Source organism: Pristis pectinata, chromosome 29 (genome assembly GCF_009764475.1).
Source record: "Pristis pectinata isolate sPriPec2 chromosome 29, sPriPec2.1.pri, whole genome shotgun sequence".
NCBI lineage: Eukaryota > Metazoa > Chordata > Chondrichthyes > Rhinopristiformes > Pristidae > Pristis > Pristis pectinata.
This window is the reverse complement of record NC_067433.1, coordinates 2,881,593-2,899,779: the sequence shown is the minus strand read 5'-3', so window position 1 is coordinate 2,899,779 and position 18,187 is coordinate 2,881,593. Positions and strand designations below refer to the sequence as shown.

The following is an 18,187-nucleotide window of genomic DNA, read 5'->3' as shown; positions in this document are numbered from 1 at the left end:
TCTTCAGATTTTCACTCTGAACATCTAGACAGAGCACAGACCCAGAAAACACATGGGCATACAGTTTTGAAAAACATTTATTTTGCTTCCACTCTCTTTTAGCTGGGAAAAAAACACTGGACGTCTTTGGAACAGCTCTTCAGTGGGTGGTTCTTGTACCTCTCCCAGATTGGAAATGGAAGCAGACATAATGCCAGATGGTAGTCACACTTGCACCTGGATATGAGGCACAAGTTTTTCTTTGGTCCTGAATGGGAAGTAAGGAAAAAACAATCAATCAGAAGGTTCCATTCCAAAGGATGGAATTCCCGTATTCTCTTCCAACACAGTCGGTCATTTGGCCCACTCACAGGGCAATCCCAACGATCCTATTCCCTCACATTTCCCTGTGAACTATTCTCTCTCACATGCCCATCAACTCCTCCCGATTCTCCCATCACCCATCTACACCAGGGTAATTTACAGTTATCCCAAGAACCAACACATCTTTGGGATGTGGGAGACAACGGTGACTGCACCTCCACACTACTTCATTGGCTGTAAAGCATCCTGCTTGCAAATGGGACTGGGTCAATACCCGCAGGAAAACATCATGGGACTGCAGTGTGAGAGGGCGGACTGTCCTGTCCTCTTGTTTTAGGCGTTACTTCTGAGAAAATTTCTGGGGACCCAAAGGCTCCTCCTTCTGCAGGCTTACATTGAATGTAAATAAATGCAGGTCAAATGAATCTTACTTGAAGGACAGTGTACACTCCCGTCAATGCAGTTCCAACTGTAGTCAGTCATTGGGTTGCAGCCTTCTCCAATCTGTGTCTTGTAACAGCACTCATGCTGAAGGCAGCACCTTGAAAGAAATAAACAGTGACGTTCGCTCAGGAAACTGTCACAATGCAGGAATGATAAGGAAAAATGATTTTATACTGGGACACCAAACATCAGTATAGCTAAACACTATCAGATGGTTGAATGACAGGTTTCACTTACAATAGTTAGGCATCAGGTATTTGGTTTCGATGAAGTGGCAGAGGAGAGTGAGAAACGTCGGGAACAAACAATGCAATCTGACTTATCAGGTTCTTCCATTGAGCCTCACAAACCAGGGAATCCCATGATGTGATTGGAGGACATCCTAAATCGGTCAAGGTATTGGTATTGGTTTATTATTGTCACTTGTACCGAGGTACAGTGAAAAGCTTGTATTACAAACCAATCGTACAGGTCAATTCATTACACAGTGCAGTTACATTGAATTAGTACAAAGTGCATTGATGTAGTACAGGTAAAACCAATAACAGTACAGAGTAAAGTGTCACAGCTACAGAGAAAGTACAGTGCAATTAGGTGCAAGGTCACGACAAGGTAGATCGTGAGGTCAGAGTCCATCTCATCGTATAAGGGAACTGTTCAATAGTCTTATCACAGTGGGGTAGAAGCTGTCCTTAAGTCTGGTGGTACGCGCCCTCAGGCTCCTGTATCTTCTACCTGATGGAAGAGGAGAGAAGAGAGAATGTCCCAGGTGGGTGGGGTCTTTGATTATGCTGGCTGCTTCACCAAGACAACGAGAGGTAAAGACAGAGTCTAAGGAGGGGAGGCTGGTGTCTGTGATTCGCTGGGCTGTGTCCACAACTCTCTGCAGCTTCTTGCGGTCCTGGGCAGAGCAGTTGCCGTACCAAGCCATGATGTATCCAGCTAGGATGCTTTCAATGGCGCATCGGTAAAAGTTGGTGAGAGTCAAAGGGGACAGACCAAATTTCTTTAGCCTCCTGAGGAAGTAGAGGCGCTGGTGAGCTTTCTTGGCCGTGGAATCTACGTGATTTGACCAGGACAGGCTGTTGGTGATGTTCACACCCAGGAACTTGAAGCTCTCAACCCTCTCGACCTCAGCACCATTGATGTAGACAGGTACATGTACACCGCTCCCTTTACCGAAGTTGATGACCAGCTCTTTTGTTCTGTTGACATTGAGAGAAAGGTTGTTGTCATGACACCATCCCACTAGGCTCTCTATCTCCTTCCTGTACTCCGACTCATCGCTGTTGGAGATACGGCCTACAACGGTGGTATCATCTGCAAACTTGTAGCTAGAGTTAGAGCAGAATCTGGCCAAACAGTCGTGAGTGTATAGGGAGTAGAGTAGAGGGCTGAGGACGCAGCCTTGTGGGGCACCAGTGTTGAGAATAATCGTGCCGGAGCTATTGCTGCCTGTCCTCACTGATTGCGGTCTGTTTGTTAGAAAGTCAAGGATCTAGTTACAGAGGGAGGTGTTGAGTCCTAGGTCTCGGAGTTAGGTGACAAGCTTGCTTGGGATTATTGTATTGAAGGCAGAGCTGTAGTCAATGAACAATAGTCTAACGTAGGTGTCTTTACTGTCCAGATTCTCCAGAGCTGAGTGTAGGGCCAGGGAGATGGCATCCGCTGTAGACCTGTAAAGAGGGGAAAGACGAAAAAACCTAACAGCCTCTCCCCACTCCAGAATCATTCCACGGCACAGCCAAGTAGGACTGAAAATTCCTGGAAACATGTTAAACACAGTGCGTCCTCACTGGGGACGTGGACCTGGGGATCAGGGTGGGTGGGGCAGGATGGAAGGAAGTTTACAATGGAGATTGGGGTGGCAGGGAGCAGGCTGGAACGTTGAGAATTCCTCTGTAACTATAACACTCTATCCTGCATCCTGTTATTGTTTCCCTTTTGTACTACCTCGATGTACTGATGTATGGAATGATCCGTCTGGATGGCAGACAAAAGCTTTTCACTGTATCTCAGTAACTGTGATAATAATAGACTAACTTGTGTTAAAAGAAAGTTACTAGTGAGACACTCCATACTTCACTTCTACACAATGAGTAAATTTTACTTCACTTGGACAGACCTTCACTTCCTACTTTAAGGGTGAAAGCATATCCGAGCCTCGGCATACTTCCCAACGGCTTCCTCCGACTGCAGACCTATGATTGGCCAGTCTGTTGATATCACAGTACCACGATCGCATTTTTCCAAAATTGTGCAAAGTTACTAATGACATTAGTAAAGCAGGAGTTCAGATCTCGTTTCCTTCCAAGTCCTACACCTAGAACTCCAAACACCCGCTGGTTTCCTTCAGTCTGCAGCCATTAAAGCCTTGGTGTGATTTATCCTAATCCTGACCTCCTGCTTTACACTGAGTTTCCTCCAGCCTTTCCCAGGCTTGCTGCAGTGTCCATCACCTTAGGCACAGAGATTTAAAAAGTCCTCCCAACATTTCTATCAACATGTTTCCCTCTTTTTGGGGACTTTTAAGCCTTGATAAACAATCCTTTAGGTACCATGTCAATGAGAATAAGGACGATCAGTTCTCATCCCCCTAATTAATTAGTATTCTTCCTAATTTCTCTATAATTTTTTAAAAATTGACCTGAGGTTTTGGATTTCTGTGATAAGAGTTCCCAGTAGGTGAGCTGGCTGCACGTGCTGGTGATGGGAGATGCAATGGCGGTTAACAGAAGTTATACAGTGCTGGCGTAGTCAGGCTCGATGGATTAGCCAGCTTTTATCTGCCAATTTTCTCTTATGTACTTTATGAATTCTTTTGTCTCACTGAATAACGTAGAAACATGGAGAATAGGAGTAGGGAGTTCACACTTCAAGGTGGCTTCCACATTCCATCTGATCATGGCTGATCTTGTTCTAGTCTTCTCCCCATATCTCCTTAACATTTACAACCATATGTAACTCCTTCAATAGATTCAATGAGTTGCCCTCAACTGCCCTCTGTGGTAGAGAATTCCACTGATTCACCACCATCTAAGAAGAGAAATTCCTCCTCATCTCAATCCTAAATGGCTTTCCTTGTATCCGAAGACCATGACCCCCTAGTTCATCCCCCACCATCGGAACATATACCCTACCCCTAGTCAGTTCAGTCCCATCAGGCAAGCACTTGTACCTCTGACTTATGAGCTCATAGGTTTAACAACAACAGCATCTTGTATTTATATAGTGAAATACAACAACCAGTGAAAAGTTCTGAGGTTCATGCAGCGGTAACAAAATGTGCCATTGTGTCACCTTAAGAGGTTTGAGAGGAGGCACTCAGTCAAGCAGTAGGTCAAGGAGAAATCGTAAAGGTGGGAAGGTTGGTAGAGAGGTGACGAGGTTTAAGGGAGAAATTCCAGACCGTGAGGTCTTGCCAGCTGAAGGCCTGGCCACTGGTGTGGACCAATGAAAATTCAAGGATGCTGAAGAGGCTGGCACTGGAGGAGCACTGATATCCCAGAGAAGGTTGAGGGACAGGAAGGGCAGGGTCATGAAGAGATTTGGAAACAAGGGTGAATATTTTAATATCAAAACACTTATGAACCAGGAGCCAGTAAAAGTCAGCACAGGTAGTTGTGCAAAGACTAAATACAAGGTCTTTGGTTTTGGATAATCTCAAATTCTATAATCTCAGTAAATACAGGAGTTGGGATGTCATTTTACAGCTGCACTAGGTGTTGGTAAGGCCACATGTGGAGTGCTGGCCACAGTTCTGGTCGCCCTGCTACAGGAAAGATGCCATTAAACGAGAGGGGGTGCAAAACAGATTTATGAGGATGTTACCAGGGTTTGCTTATGAGAGGCTCAGACTTTTTTCCTTGGACAATAGGAGGCTGAAGGGTGACCTTACCGAGATTTATAAAATCATGAGGAGCCTAGATGAGGTGAATAGCCACAGGCTTTTTCTCAGGGTAGGAGGGTTTAGGGTGAGAGGGGAAAGATTTAAAAGGGGCAATTTCTTCCTCACAGAGGGCAGTGGGTATATAGAACGAGCTGCTGGAGGAAGTGGTAGGGGTGAGGACAATTACAACATTTAAAAGCCAATTGGACAGGTATATGGACAGAAAAAGTTTATAGAGATGTGGGTCAAACACATACAAATGGACCAGCTCAGATGGGTATTTTGGTAAACATGGACAAGTTCGGCCGAAGGGCCTGTTTCCAAGCTGTATTACTCAATGACTCTATAATTGGCATAGACTTGATGGGCTGAATGGGCTCCTTTGCTGTCATAAGGAATATTTAAGAGGTACTTAGACACATGAACAGGCAGGGAATTGCCTCATGCAGGCGGCATCCATCACTAAGGACCCTCACCACCCGGGACATGCCCTCTTCTCGTTACTGCCATCGGGGAGGAGGTACAGGAGCCTGAAGACCCAAACTCAATGATTCAGGAACAGCTTCTTCCCCTCCGCCATCAGATTTCTGAATGGTCCGTGAACCCATGAACACTACCTCGTTAATCTCTCTATTTATTTATTTTTGTAATTTATCCATTTTTATGTCTTTATTGTTCACATGTACATCGAAACACACAGTGAAATGCATCTCTTGCGTATAGTGTTCTGGGGGCAGCCCGCAAGTGTCGCCACTCTTCTGGCACCAACGTAGCATGCCCACAACTTCCTAACCCGTACGTCTTTGGAATGTGGGAAGAAACCGGAGCACCCGGAGGAAACCCACGCAGACACGGGGAGAACGTACAAACTCCTTACAGATAGCGGCTGGAATTGAACCCGGGTCGCTGGCGCTGTAATAGCGTTACGCTAACCGCTACACTACAGTGCCTGCTTAGACTAATCTACAGCAGTTGCTGCATTTAGAAGATAAAATTTGGCAAGGAAGCACTTTGGAATGTCCTTGGGTGTGGAAGATGCTGTGTTAATGAGAGCTTGTCACTTCTTTCCACAGTGCCTAGCACCCGGAGTTACACACCTACCAATCGATAAAATCCACAGGCCTTCCGACCACAAATTTTCTTTTCTTGTGCCTGCAGTGGCAACCGTATGGAACGAAGTCAAATTTAAAATTGTCCCGGCCTAAGCAACGCATCATGTGTGCAATGCTTCCCATTCGCCCGGCGTAATCATCGGTGTCACCTGCACACAGATGGGGAAAGATACAGAGCAACAGATGAGGCAGCGTCTCTCCACAGTGAAAGGGAACAGTCCCTTTATGACTCCTGCAGTCTAGGTCTCATTAAAAAGTATCTGCTTCAGGGCCAGGTTTGAAGAAAGGAATGCCCTCATCAGGAGCCATTTAAAATAGGGCTTCAACCCCACAGGCAGTTCCTTTCAGGCTTCTTGTAGCCTTTCAGCAGCTGGGACGCAAAGTCTCTTGTACTCACCGCTGAGGGAGCAAGAGCCCAGGAGCAGGACACACACCTTCAGCAGCCACTCCATGAACCCACGTGAATCAGGGTGCCCTAGCAACAGGGAACACAAGCATTTGGGGACCATGGCAACAGGGAACCCATGCATTCCAGACCCTAGCAACAGGGAACCCATGCATTCCAGGGACCACAGCAACAGGGAACCTGTGCATTCCATAGACCATGGCAACAAGGAACACGAGCATTTCAGACCATGGCAACTGAGAACAGGATGATTCCCGGCCATAGCAACAAAGCGTGGCAGACCTCGGTACGAGGGGGCAGGAGATTTGCCCAGAGCCCTGCAGGGTGCAATCCGCCCCACCAGGCCTCCATCCACAGGGCTCCAGAGTTTGCAGGGACCAAGTGGGGGATGACCCGAGTCTCATGGCAAACCCCACACTCAGTGACTGCACCACTCCAGGGTCTACAACGAGGTGGTGTCTCAGGAAGGCGCCATCCATAACCAGGAACCCCACCATCTGGGCTGTGCCCTCTCCTCGATGCTGCCATTAGGCAGAAGGTACAGGAGCCTGAAGACCCACACCTCAAGGTTCAACAACAGCTTCTTCCCCACTGCCGTCAGATTCTTGAACCCACGTGAAAACCCCAACACTGCCTTGGGCTATATTTTTTCTCTCTCTCAACTTCACATCCTTCATCACCGCCTGGTATGGAGGCTCCAATGCACAGGATCACAAGAGGCTGCAGAGGGTTGTAGACTCAGCCAGTTCCATCACAGGCACAACCCTCCCCGCCATCGAGACCATCTTCAAGAGGCGGTGCCTCAAGAAGGCGGCATCCATCACTAAGGACCCCCACCATCCGACATGCCCTCTTCTCGTTACTGCCATCGGGGAGGAGGTACAGGAGCCTGAAGACCCACACTCAACGATTCAGGAACAGCTTCTTCCCCTCTGCCATCAGATTTCTGAATGAACCCATGAATACTTCCTCATTATTCCGTTTTTTTTGCGCTCATTTATTTTTGCACATTTATTTGTTTTGTAGTAATTTTACGTCTTGCACAGTACTGCTGCCGCAAAACGACAAGTTTCACTTCATATAAGTCAGTGATAATAAAGCTGATTCTGAACTTGCACTGGTGTCATTACATTCATTTTGTTGTGTGAGTTACGAATCATTTGTTAATTTAAATTTATGTTGACATCTTTTGGTCATGTTTGTAACGTACCGTGCTGCTGCTGCAGGAAGTCCATTCTGCATTATTTAGTTTTGTAATTTATAGTAATTTTTATGTCTTGCACTGTACGGCTGCCGCAAGACAACACATTTCATGACATATGTCGGTGATAATAAACCTGATTCTGATTTTCATGGCATTTATACCCTGGGGTGTTTGCCCACGACAATAAACTTGAACTCTGTAGAGTCAGAGACTCTTCTTCAAAACTAGGCATGCAGAACCATCATCTCAACAGTACTGAAAGGAACAAGATTGCTTTTTTTTAAGCACTTTGCCACCTTGGGATGTCCGACAGTGCTTTACTGTATTGAAGTATTTTGTATTTCCGACACTGTTGGAACACAAGTAACTTTGCACAGGGAACCCTCTCACCGTGATGTGATAATAACCAGATAACCTGGTTTAATGACACTGGTTGCTCAGGTCACTGCAAACAAAAACTTGGCAGGAGGTGATCCCCCTGCGCTTCACCCCCACCTCCCAAGTATTCATCTAAAAGATGCAAACACCACTTTCACCACAGTTTCTTGCAGCTTGTTACAATTCCCAGTAATCCGACGTACATCTTTCCCACTCTCCATTTAATGATTCCTAACAAATTAAAATAGTTTGTTTGGATTTATATCTGTGACCACCAGCACTTGGGCCATGGCAACAGTGAATGTTAGCGACCTGGGCCTTATAAAGTGGTTAACGATTATTTCTATGCTCAGAATCATACCTCAACATAAGGGCATGGAGTGGGGGATATAGCCCCTGAAGTCTGTTCAGTGAAGTGGGTCCCAACTTCACACACCCACATTTTTTCTCAAATCCAGTGAGAGAAAAAAATCTTTCAATCTGACATTTAAAATTAACAGCTGACAACGTCAATTGTCAGATGTGGAAGGATATTTGTTTTCAGGTGCGCTTGGGCAACATCTCTACATACAAAGGATATTTCCACCATTCCATGCATGTAGGGGTGTTGTCTAACCATTCCTGAAAGGACTGGTGTTATTTTTTATTCAATGTTCGATGATCCTGGATATCCCCAACCAGTGAAAATAATTTTTATCTGACCTACTAATTTCCATTACTACCTAACAACTTCAGTCAAATCATCTTTTAAATTAAAGAAATGACAAAGCCATTACGTGCAATCTCTCCTCATAACGGCACCTGGACAAAAGGTAAATTACGCCAGATGTATGCCCCAGTCCTCACTTTTCTCTAGGCAGAATCGAACCAAGACTTTGTACAACTTCTATCCTTTTGTACCTTACCCATCCAGCCTTTATAATTATTCTCTGCTCCTGTACATGGATCCCATCCTTTCTGATCCTCCATTGCTTCGGGCATTTCACCATTTGGATGCTCTTTCCATTCTGGGTCCAAAGTGGATGATCTCAGATATCTTCTCCCACTGTTCTCCCAGTGGTTTAAATTTACTAATATCTTCTTAATTTAATCCTTCACATTACACTGCTTCCAATCCCACTTGCCTTTGTGACATCAGAAAACTTGGAAGACTGGCTTTCTAACCTGTCATCCACATCACTTATAAATAGTGAATGGTTGGTGTCCCATGGAACACCATTAAGTCACACCTCACGAACTAGAGTACCTGCCTGGTATCCCTACTCTGCCTCCGGCCAGACAGTTTCATCAGCTCAATAATGTGCTTTCAGTCTCATCAGCTTGTCTACAATCCCTTATAACATATTACCAAATGCCTCCTGGAAATCCATATAAATAACACCCATTGACAATCCCCATCCATTCGTCACCTCTGAAAAATACTCCAAGGTTCATTTGGCATGTCAACAAAGAGCAGTAACGGTCACTGAATTTGTAATAAAGATAAATGTGAACAAAATCACTGCTCGTAACCCTAAATATGTTTGTTCAAGCTATTAAATAAGTTCTTTTATGTTGTTTCAAACTGTTTCTATGTAAAGAAAACATTTAAGAGGTAAGATTAACAACCTTCCAAAACTGTACCGGATTCACCAGGAAATAAAAATTAATCCTTCCATTCACCGCCACCTAAAATTCATAGTGGTGTCAAAAATGAAAGTGTTCCTTTATTTATTCTCTGCAATTCTTTCATTTATTGGTCGTAAAGATCTTGTGGAGGGGGCTGTTTGATTGAGGTAAAGTCATCAAGCTAAACCATTCTTTCCACGGAGCACAGCAACTATAGGAAGGTAAGTGACATGTACTCTTATAACCTCTTTAACAATAAAGGCCAGCAGGAGTTCTGCTATGGCTGTACAGGGCTTTGATGAGCCCACACTTGCTGCAGTTTTGGACTCTGCAGCAAGGAATAGTATACCTGACATGCAGATAGTGCAGCGGAGAGTCCTGGGCCAATGAGGTTGTCTCTTGAGGAAGTGTTAAATAAGATGGAAGTTCAAAAAATGAGATGATCTTATTGAGACAGGCAAGATTCAGAGAGGGCTTGATAGGTAGACACTTAAGAGCTTTCTCCTCTAGCTTGCAACTCTAACTCAGGGGGACAGTCACAGGACACAAGGCCACTTAAGGACTAAGATGAGGGGAGATTCCTTTACTCGGAGGTTTGCAAGTGCATAGAATTCTACGTCACAGAGGGTCGTTGATGCTCATCACTCATTACATTCAAGAGTGAGATAGGTAGGCATTTTTTGTGTCAAGGAACATGATGACCAAGCAGAAATATTTACTTGAGGTGGAGGATCAGGAGTGACCTTATTCAATTCTGAAGCATGTTCAAGGGCCTAATCCTTGATATTTTTTAGTTTCATATTCCTCTCTGTAGAGGCTACCTGATCTACTGTGCAGTTCCAATGTTTTCCGCTTTCACTTTAGGATTCCAATATTGGTAACTCGGTTGAGTATCAGTGACACTTTGCCTTTTCTCCCCCAACAAAGATTCTGCTTGTGTTTCAGCTGGAACAGGACGGCAAGGATGAACATTTCTAATGAACATTGCCGGGAGCACAGAGGTGATTAATCTGGTGACAAACCCTCCCACATCACATGGAATTCCAACTATTATTCAGACCTATTAACAGAGGGTCAGGCAATGGGATGACGTCCTAAATTCACACTGTTGCTGATACAAGTTTCATAGTGTCTGAATAACCAAAGCTGATAAGTTTCCATGGGTTTGAAGTTGGGGGTTTCTAACCACCAGCCTCTTACCTAAAACCAGCCTGTTTTGTGTGACACCAGGTGGACTACATTTCTGCAACAGCGTGAACCTACGTTGACGTTACCCAATTGGGTCCTGAGGGATGTCCTCGAAGATTCACCACCTCCACGAGGATTCTCCAGAACTTCCACAGATGTGCTATAGAAGGTACCCTGACGGGTTGTATCTCAGCCTCATAGAGCAACGCAGCATAGAAACAGGCCCATCGTCTACGCAACCACGTTGTCCACCAAGCTAGTCCCAATTTCCTACATTCGGCCCACATCCCTCCAGGCCCCTCCCCTCCATGTGCCTATCTAAATGCTCCTTAAATGATACTATTGTACCTGCCTCAACCACTTCCATACACTCACCATCCTCTGCGTGAAAATGTTGCCCCCTCAGGTCCCTTTTAAATCTTTCCCCTCGCACTCTAAATCTATGCCGCCTAGGTTTGGACTCCCCTACCCTGGGGAAAAGACTGTTACCGTCCACCTTATCTCTGCCTCTCATAACTTTAAACACTTCTATAAGGTCGCCCCTCATTCTCCTACGTTCCAAGCAATAAAGACCCAGCCTAGCCAACCTCTCCCTGTAACTCAGGCCCTGGAGTCCTGGCAACATCCTCGTGAATCTTTCCAGCACTCTTTCCAGTTTAACCATGTCTTTCCTATAAAACGGTGACCAAAACTGTACACAGTGCTCCAAGCGTGGCTTCACCAATGACTTATACAACTGCAACATAATGTCCCGACTCCTATGCTCAATGCCCTGACTGATGAAAGCCAGCGTGCTAAATGCCTTTTTCACCAGCCTGTCTACATGTGACACCACTTTCAATGAACTATGCACTTGCTCTTCTAGGTTTTTTTTTGATTCTTTTGCCACTGACCTGCACGGAGGGGGATTTACAGTCACCGATTAACCTACCAGCACATCTTTGGGAGTTCTTTTGAACCGTTGTGATGTGGAAAATGTAGCAGCCAATTTGGCTTTGGCAAGGTCCCCTGGGTAATTTGAGCCACACACGTTCACCAGGATGCCAGGATCTCCTACTCTTCAGTTGGTGCCCTGGAATCGCTTCCCTCAACCCCAGGGGACTCAGAGGGTCTCGTTAAACATCCCATCTGAACATCAGTACCCTCTACTGCACAGCACTTCCTCAGCAGCCTGGGCTTAACCAAGCCCCTGACCTTCAGGCACACCCAGTCACGTCCAGCACCCATGAGGACCTTATCCTAATTTAACCTAATGGATCAGTTAGTGCGACACTGGGCTCAAAGTCCGATGACTGATACTGCTGAGCAGGTGATCAAAGTAGGACCAACGATAGAAGAATTTACAACCAAAAGGGAAAGAGGAGAGGAACCCTGCTCGCGCTCCTGTGAGGTGGGCGAGTCGGGTTGACTCCTATTGGGTCACAGACTGACACACCCTCGGTAGCCTCGGACAGACCTGTACCCTGGGAAAGTATCAGAGCTTCCAACTCCCTGTGCAACCTGTTGCCTGTGCAAAACTATGTAGAGAAAGAGAGCTGAAAGGTACACAGGAGAGAAAAGGCCAACAGAGAGGCTGTGTGAAGTGCTGAACCATCAGCAGCGACAACAGGGAACCAGTACCACCCTATTCTCCATGGTAACAGGTAGACAAATGCTTTTGTGATACTTTCAGCAGCTGAGGAGACTGATTGTTGTCAACGTGGCCACCTCGAGCTGATGGCTGAGGGAAAACCGCTTTAGCTACGTCAGCGTGAAATACTGGTAAAAAATTACAGTAAAATCAAAGCTCTTTGTTGTGAAGTCTCACAGCACAGGAACAGGCCCTTTGGCCCATCACATCCACACTGAGCATCAGGCACCCATCCACACTCATCCAACCTCCCTCCCTCCCCCCACCCCCGATTCCCCTGCCACTCACCCACACACTGGGGACAATTTACAGCGGCCAATTAACCCACCGACCCGCACGTCTCTGGGATGTGGGAGGAAACCGGAGCACCCGGGGGAAAGCCACCGGGTCACACCGAGAACGTGCAAACTCCACACCGACAGGACCAGAGGTTAGAATTGAACCCACGTCTCTGACACCGTCAGAGTTCGGTGTGGGCTTAAACTTACCCTCTCTTCGGTCTCTCGGGAAAGATGCAAATTCTTAGCCAAGTTCAGTCAGGATAGCCCCGGAGACCTTGACTCTGATGAACTTTGCTGGAAGGTGTTCCATTTTCCCAGCTAATGAGTATCATGACCTCATGTGTACTTCAGTATCGATAACTGCTGCTGTAAAATTAGTCAACATTTATTTTCCGTAGACAAATAAAATTAACTACCCCTAAACATATTGGTGTCAGCTTGAATCATTGACCCTCAATTATATAACGACCCCACAACAGATCAAATTTTACATCAGCAGGTTATCCAAATGCCTCCAGCACCTCAGAAACCTGTACTCCTGCAGGCAGATAGCAGCAGAAGCAAGAGGTGACTCTGGTTAATTAAAGCAGAAAATTTACAAAGTTCCACACAGATAGGATGGGGGCTCCACTTTTATAAGGCACTTACAAAGGAATTTTATTTATTCTAAAAATAGCATGCTCTGTGCAGATTATCGATTTCATGCCTTACTCCAATTGGCCGCAGTTACAGTCATCAATGCCTGGAACCTGTTCAAGCAAAGCATTTTATTACCAAGCTTCCTATGGAATGAGAAATAAGCTTGAATCAGAAGTCTTCCCTCAAAAGCCGAGTCCTGTGTAGCTCCATGTTCCTACTCCCCACCCAACGCAAGATGGAGCACCCCTTGCTCCAAACTGCAAGAGGCACACCGTGGCCAAGAGGGCAGACTGAGAAGTAGACAGAATTGTTCCTGGGAGCTGATTGGTCCCTTCCTAATCCTGGGAGCAAGGAAGGATTGGAACATCGGACCGGATAGTCATCTGTGAAGCAGCTTGGTGGTAGTGGTTACCAGCAGGGTGACAGCATGCGGTTTCTTCCCAAAATGAGAGCTGTTGATGTAACACACACCCAGACGACTGAAAGGCCTGGCTTATTCTGCAGAATGTTCACAGCTGATCGAAGACATCCATATCCACTGTCCTGTTCCTCACTGGCTGGAAAGCCAACTCCAATCCAGTGACTGCAACAAGGAATGAAAGGTGTGAGGAAAGCCAACACTTTTATTCATTATATTCTGCAGTAAATTTTGAACTCGTTAAGGGAAAAGAATAGCTTTCAGTCGAGGTGCCTTGTGTGGACATCAAACATTTATAGCTCTAATCCAGCAACGGTTAGGTGAAGGTCTTCCTGCACAAAGCCAGTGAACACTCCCAGTGCAGGGAGAGCGGGGTTAGATTCAGAGCAAAACTTTCTCTACACTGTCCCATCAATCACAACAAGGGCAGGTTCAGCATGTGTCACATACAGAGTACAGTTCCCTCAGAAGAGAATAAAATTTAACAAGGATAAATGTTGAAAGTAAACAAAAATAAGTAATTCTGTGAAGCCAATCTCACCTGTAAGGAGTTCTCCCGGTCCTGAATTGTCTCCTGCATGACATTTAAAAGCTGACTGCGGTAGTTCTGACTTTCTTCGATCATCACAAGCGACTCCTCGCTGAAGGGAAGAACAAGGACATGTTTTTCCACAACCTATGAATCCAGCTCCCACCCCAACCATCAGTTTGATGCCAGTGTTTATTAACTTAGTGTGGGTAACCGTAGGCTGACCACATATAAAATCATCTTATGAAAGCCAGAAGACGATTAGCTTCAACTTTCCAAATATTTAGCTGGAGGACATTTCTATATATGCAGGGCAGATACTCCAGTAACTTAGAGGTAGTGGAGTCAGGAGAGGTAACGGTAAGTTTAAACTGACCGTGTGTTTATGGGTGGTGTTCCTGGGGAAATCAATTGGATGAAAGATGGGTTAGGTCTTTGGACAACACCAGGGGTAACGTTACAGGCATGGGAAGAGGGGCCAGGCTCAATTTAACATGGTTAGAAAACTGTTTATATGACAGAAAAGTAAGTTGCAGCTTGATAATCACTGGTTAGGCATGAGCTGCAGTATTAGGGTCAACAACTCTGGGCACCAGGTCTGAGCAAGGGTCCATTGGTGGTTTCCTTGGATGTTACCAAGGGTGAGGGACTCCAGCTACAAGGAGAAGTTGGAACAGCTCGGACTGTTCTCCTGGGGACAGAGAAAGGCAAGAGGTTTTCCAGGTGAGAGGTAGAGATGGAGAATTTATTCTTCCCACCAAGTGGATCAACAGGCAGAGACGATAATTACAAGCAAAATGTTTCGGAGATGAGATGCAGAGAAATGTTTTCACTCAGGGTTTTCAGAGCCAGGGTCGTATCACCTGATAAGGTGGTGGATGCTGATCGCAACATAAATTTTAAAGGGAGTTGGACAGATACTCAAAGCTGAAGAACATCTGCTGCTCATTGAGCAAGGGCAGCTCAGAGGCAACGTGCTGAACACCCTCAGTGTGCTTCTATGTCAACATACCCATTTCTTGGCTTCTCCATGCTCGAGATGACATGTGGAGGGGAGATGGACTGGCTGGGGGCAGACAGGCGGTTGGCACTGATGTTCTCAGGACTTCCGCTGACCGGGCCTCGGACTTTACTCTGGAAGGAGCAGAAAGGAGGTTCAGGCTGGGCTTAGACCGTGCGCTGTGGACACCGTCCCAAAACAAGTCGGGAGCAGTTCCTTGCAACTGCGGTTCGGCACTCGCGCAGGCAGTATAACTGCAGCCCGGTCCGGCACTCACGCAGGCAGTATAACTGCAGCCCGGTCCGGCACTCACGCAGGCAGTATAACTGCAGCCCGGTCCGGCACTCACGCAGGCAGTATAACTGCAGCCCGGTCCGGCACTCACGCAGGCAGTATAACTGCAGCCCGGTCCGGCACTCACGCAGGCAGTATAACTGCAGCCCGGTCCGGCACTCACGCAGGCAGTATAACTGCAGCCCGGTCCGGCACTCACGCAGGCAGTATAACTGCAGCCCGGTCCGGCACTCACGCAGGCAGTATAACTGCAGCCCGGTCCGGCACTCACGCAGGCAGTATAACTGCAGCCCGGTCCGGCACTCACGCAGGCAGTATAACTGCAGCCCGGTCCGGCACTCACGCAGGCAGTATAACTGCAGCCCGGTCCGGCACTCACGCAGGCAGTATAACTGCAGCCCGGTCCGGCACTCACGCAGGCAGTATAACTGCAGCCCGGTCCGGCACTCACGCAGGCAGTATAACTGCAGCCCGGTCCGGCACTCACGCAGGCAGTATAACTGCAGCCCGGTACGGCACTCACGCAGGCAGTATAACTGCAGCCCGGTACGGCACTCACGCAGGCAGTATAACTGCAGCCCGGTACGGCACTCACGCAGGCAGTATAACTGCAGCCCGGTACGGCACTCACGCAGGCAGTATAACTGCAGCCCGGTACGGCACTCACGCAGGCAGTATAACTGCAGCCCGGCACGGCACTCACGCAGGCAGTATAACTGCAGCCCGGCACGGCACTCACGCAGGCAGTATAACTGCAGCCCGGTACGGCACTCACGCAGGCAGTATAACTGCAGCCCGGTACGGCACTCACGCAGGCAGTATAACTGCAGCCCGGTACGGCACTCACGCAGGCAGTATAACTGCAGCCCGGTACGGCACTCACGCAGGCAGTATAACTGCAGCCCGGTACGGCACTCACGCAGGCAGTATAACTGCAGCCCGGTACGGCACTCACGCAGGCAGTATAACTGCAGCCCGGTACGGCACTCACGCAGGCAGTATAACTGCAGCCCGGTACGGCACTCACGCAGGCAGTATAACTGCAGCCCGGTACGGCACTCACGCAGGCAGTATAACTGCAGCCCGGCACGGCACTCACGCAGGCAGTATAACTGCAGCCCGGTACGGCACTCACGCAGGCAGTATAACTGCAGCCCGGTACGGCACTCACGCAGGCAGTATAACTGCAGCCCGGTACGGTACTCACGCAGGCAATTTTCAGCAGGTGCCAGAGCTCCTTCTGCCGTTTCTCCTGAAGCTTCATCACCAGCTTCTCGTCCTCGTTCATCAGCTGTAGGACCCTCTCGAGCTTGGGCAGCAGGTCGATTACCTTCTGCTTGCAGGCCAGGGTCTTGCTGCAGGGAGATGAGAGCACAGCGTGAGGTCAGGAGCTGGCCCAGCCGGTCCCCGCTCGCCTGCCTCGCCGCGGGTCGGGGCACAGCAGCTCCACCTGTTCCCAGCTGCGCTCCCACAGGACTTAACCCCCAGCTCACTGCGGATTCCTTACCCCTGCCCATCCGTGGCCCAGGCTGGCACTCACCTACCCAACAGGTCAGTGCCAGCCTCCCAGCACCACACCCGCAGCATACACCCTCAGCTAGGGATATCCGGCTAGTCATACAACTGTACAGCACGGGAACAGGCCCTTCGGCCCACCAGGTCTGTGCCAACCATGATGCCAATTCTAACTAATGCCATCTCCCTGCAAATGGTCTGTACCCCTCCATTCTATCCAGACCTCACTGATACCCACCAAATACTGAAAGGCCTGGATAGAGTGGACGTGGAGACAATGTTTCCATCAGTGGGAGAGTCTAGGATCCGAGGGCACAGCCTCAGAATAAAGGGACGTCCCTTTAGAACGGAGATGAGGAGGAATTTCTTCAGCCAGAGGGCGGTGAATCTGTGGAATTCGTCGCCACAGAGGGCTGTGGAGGCCAAGTCATTGGGTGTAATCAAGGCAGAGACTGATAGGTTCTGGATTGGTAAGGGAGTGAAGGGGTACAGGGAGAAGGCAGGACAGAAAAAAAAAGATCAGCCACGGCGGAGCACTCGATGGGCCGAATGGCCTAACGCTGCTCCTATATCTTATGGTCTTCTGTTCATGTGTCTGTCTAAATGCCTCTTTAACGTTGCTATTGTTCCTCAAGATCATGGCTAACCTCTAACCAAACGCCGTTCCCATATCCCTCAATTCCCTTAATATCCAGGAATCCATCCACCTCCGTTTTGAATGAATTGAGAGCCTCTGGAGGTACAAATTCCAAAGGTTCTCCTCATCTCAGTCTTCAATGGCTTGCACCTTCTATCTGCTCCCAGTTCTGGGATCCTTGACCAGGAGAAACATCCTCCCTGTCAAGCCTTCGAAACATTCCCAACATTTAGATGAGATTGCTGCTTTCTGTCGCACACTCCCAGGGCAGGGGCAGCTCGGACCAGGCATAAAGTGCCCTCTGCATTTCCCCATCAGACATTCCTGGGCTATGCAGGGTTTTGGCTCAAAACATCTACAATTCCACCTCTCCCCCACACCCCCTCCACCACCCCCTCCACCCACCACATCCCCACACCCCCCCACCCCCTTTCCCCCTCTCCCCCCTCCCCACCCCACCACACCCCCTCCCCTCACATCCCCCCATGCCACCCCCCACCCCTACAGGCGCTGCTTGACCCACTGAGTTCCTCCAGGGATGGTGTGTTGCTCCAGATCCCGGCCCCCGCCATCTCTTCTCCTGCCTTCCTGGGCTGTTTGATGGGCCAGAGTCACTTTTGGAAACGACCACAGTTGTTTCTCCCTGGGGCTGGCCCACAAACGGCACATTTATCAACTACAAGTTGATGAGTCGTGGGATTTGGATCCACAC

The 18,187-nt window shown here is 48.0% G+C and overlaps 2 protein-coding genes across 2 annotated transcripts in view; both read right to left on the bottom strand.

Moving 5' to 3' along the window:
• The window catches only part of polb (polymerase (DNA directed), beta), a 75,864-nt gene extending 68,475 nt beyond the window's left edge, over nt 1–7,389 (bottom strand). Inside the window, exons 1-5 of the mRNA XM_052040728.1 lie at nt 7,365–7,389; nt 6,146–6,223; nt 5,738–5,897; nt 735–844; nt 123–247 (exon numbers count right to left, since the gene is read on the bottom strand). Of these exons, the coding sequence (XP_051896688.1) occupies nt 123–247; nt 735–844; nt 5,738–5,897; nt 6,146–6,223; nt 7,365–7,389 (498 nt within the window). The remainder of the gene's footprint in view (nt 1–122; nt 248–734; nt 845–5,737; nt 5,898–6,145; nt 6,224–7,364) is intronic.
• Nucleotides 7,390–12,814: 5,425 nt separating this feature from the next.
• ikbkb (inhibitor of nuclear factor kappa B kinase subunit beta) overlaps nt 12,815–18,187 on the bottom strand; it is a 100,857-nt gene continuing 95,484 nt past the window's right edge. The window contains exons 20-23 of the mRNA XM_052041249.1: nt 16,531–16,678; nt 15,042–15,163; nt 14,042–14,141; nt 12,815–13,665 (exon numbers count right to left, since the gene is read on the bottom strand). Coding sequence (XP_051897209.1) covers nt 13,633–13,665; nt 14,042–14,141; nt 15,042–15,163; nt 16,531–16,678 — 403 coding nt within the window. The 3' untranslated portion in view covers nt 12,815–13,632. The remainder of the gene's footprint in view (nt 13,666–14,041; nt 14,142–15,041; nt 15,164–16,530; nt 16,679–18,187) is intronic.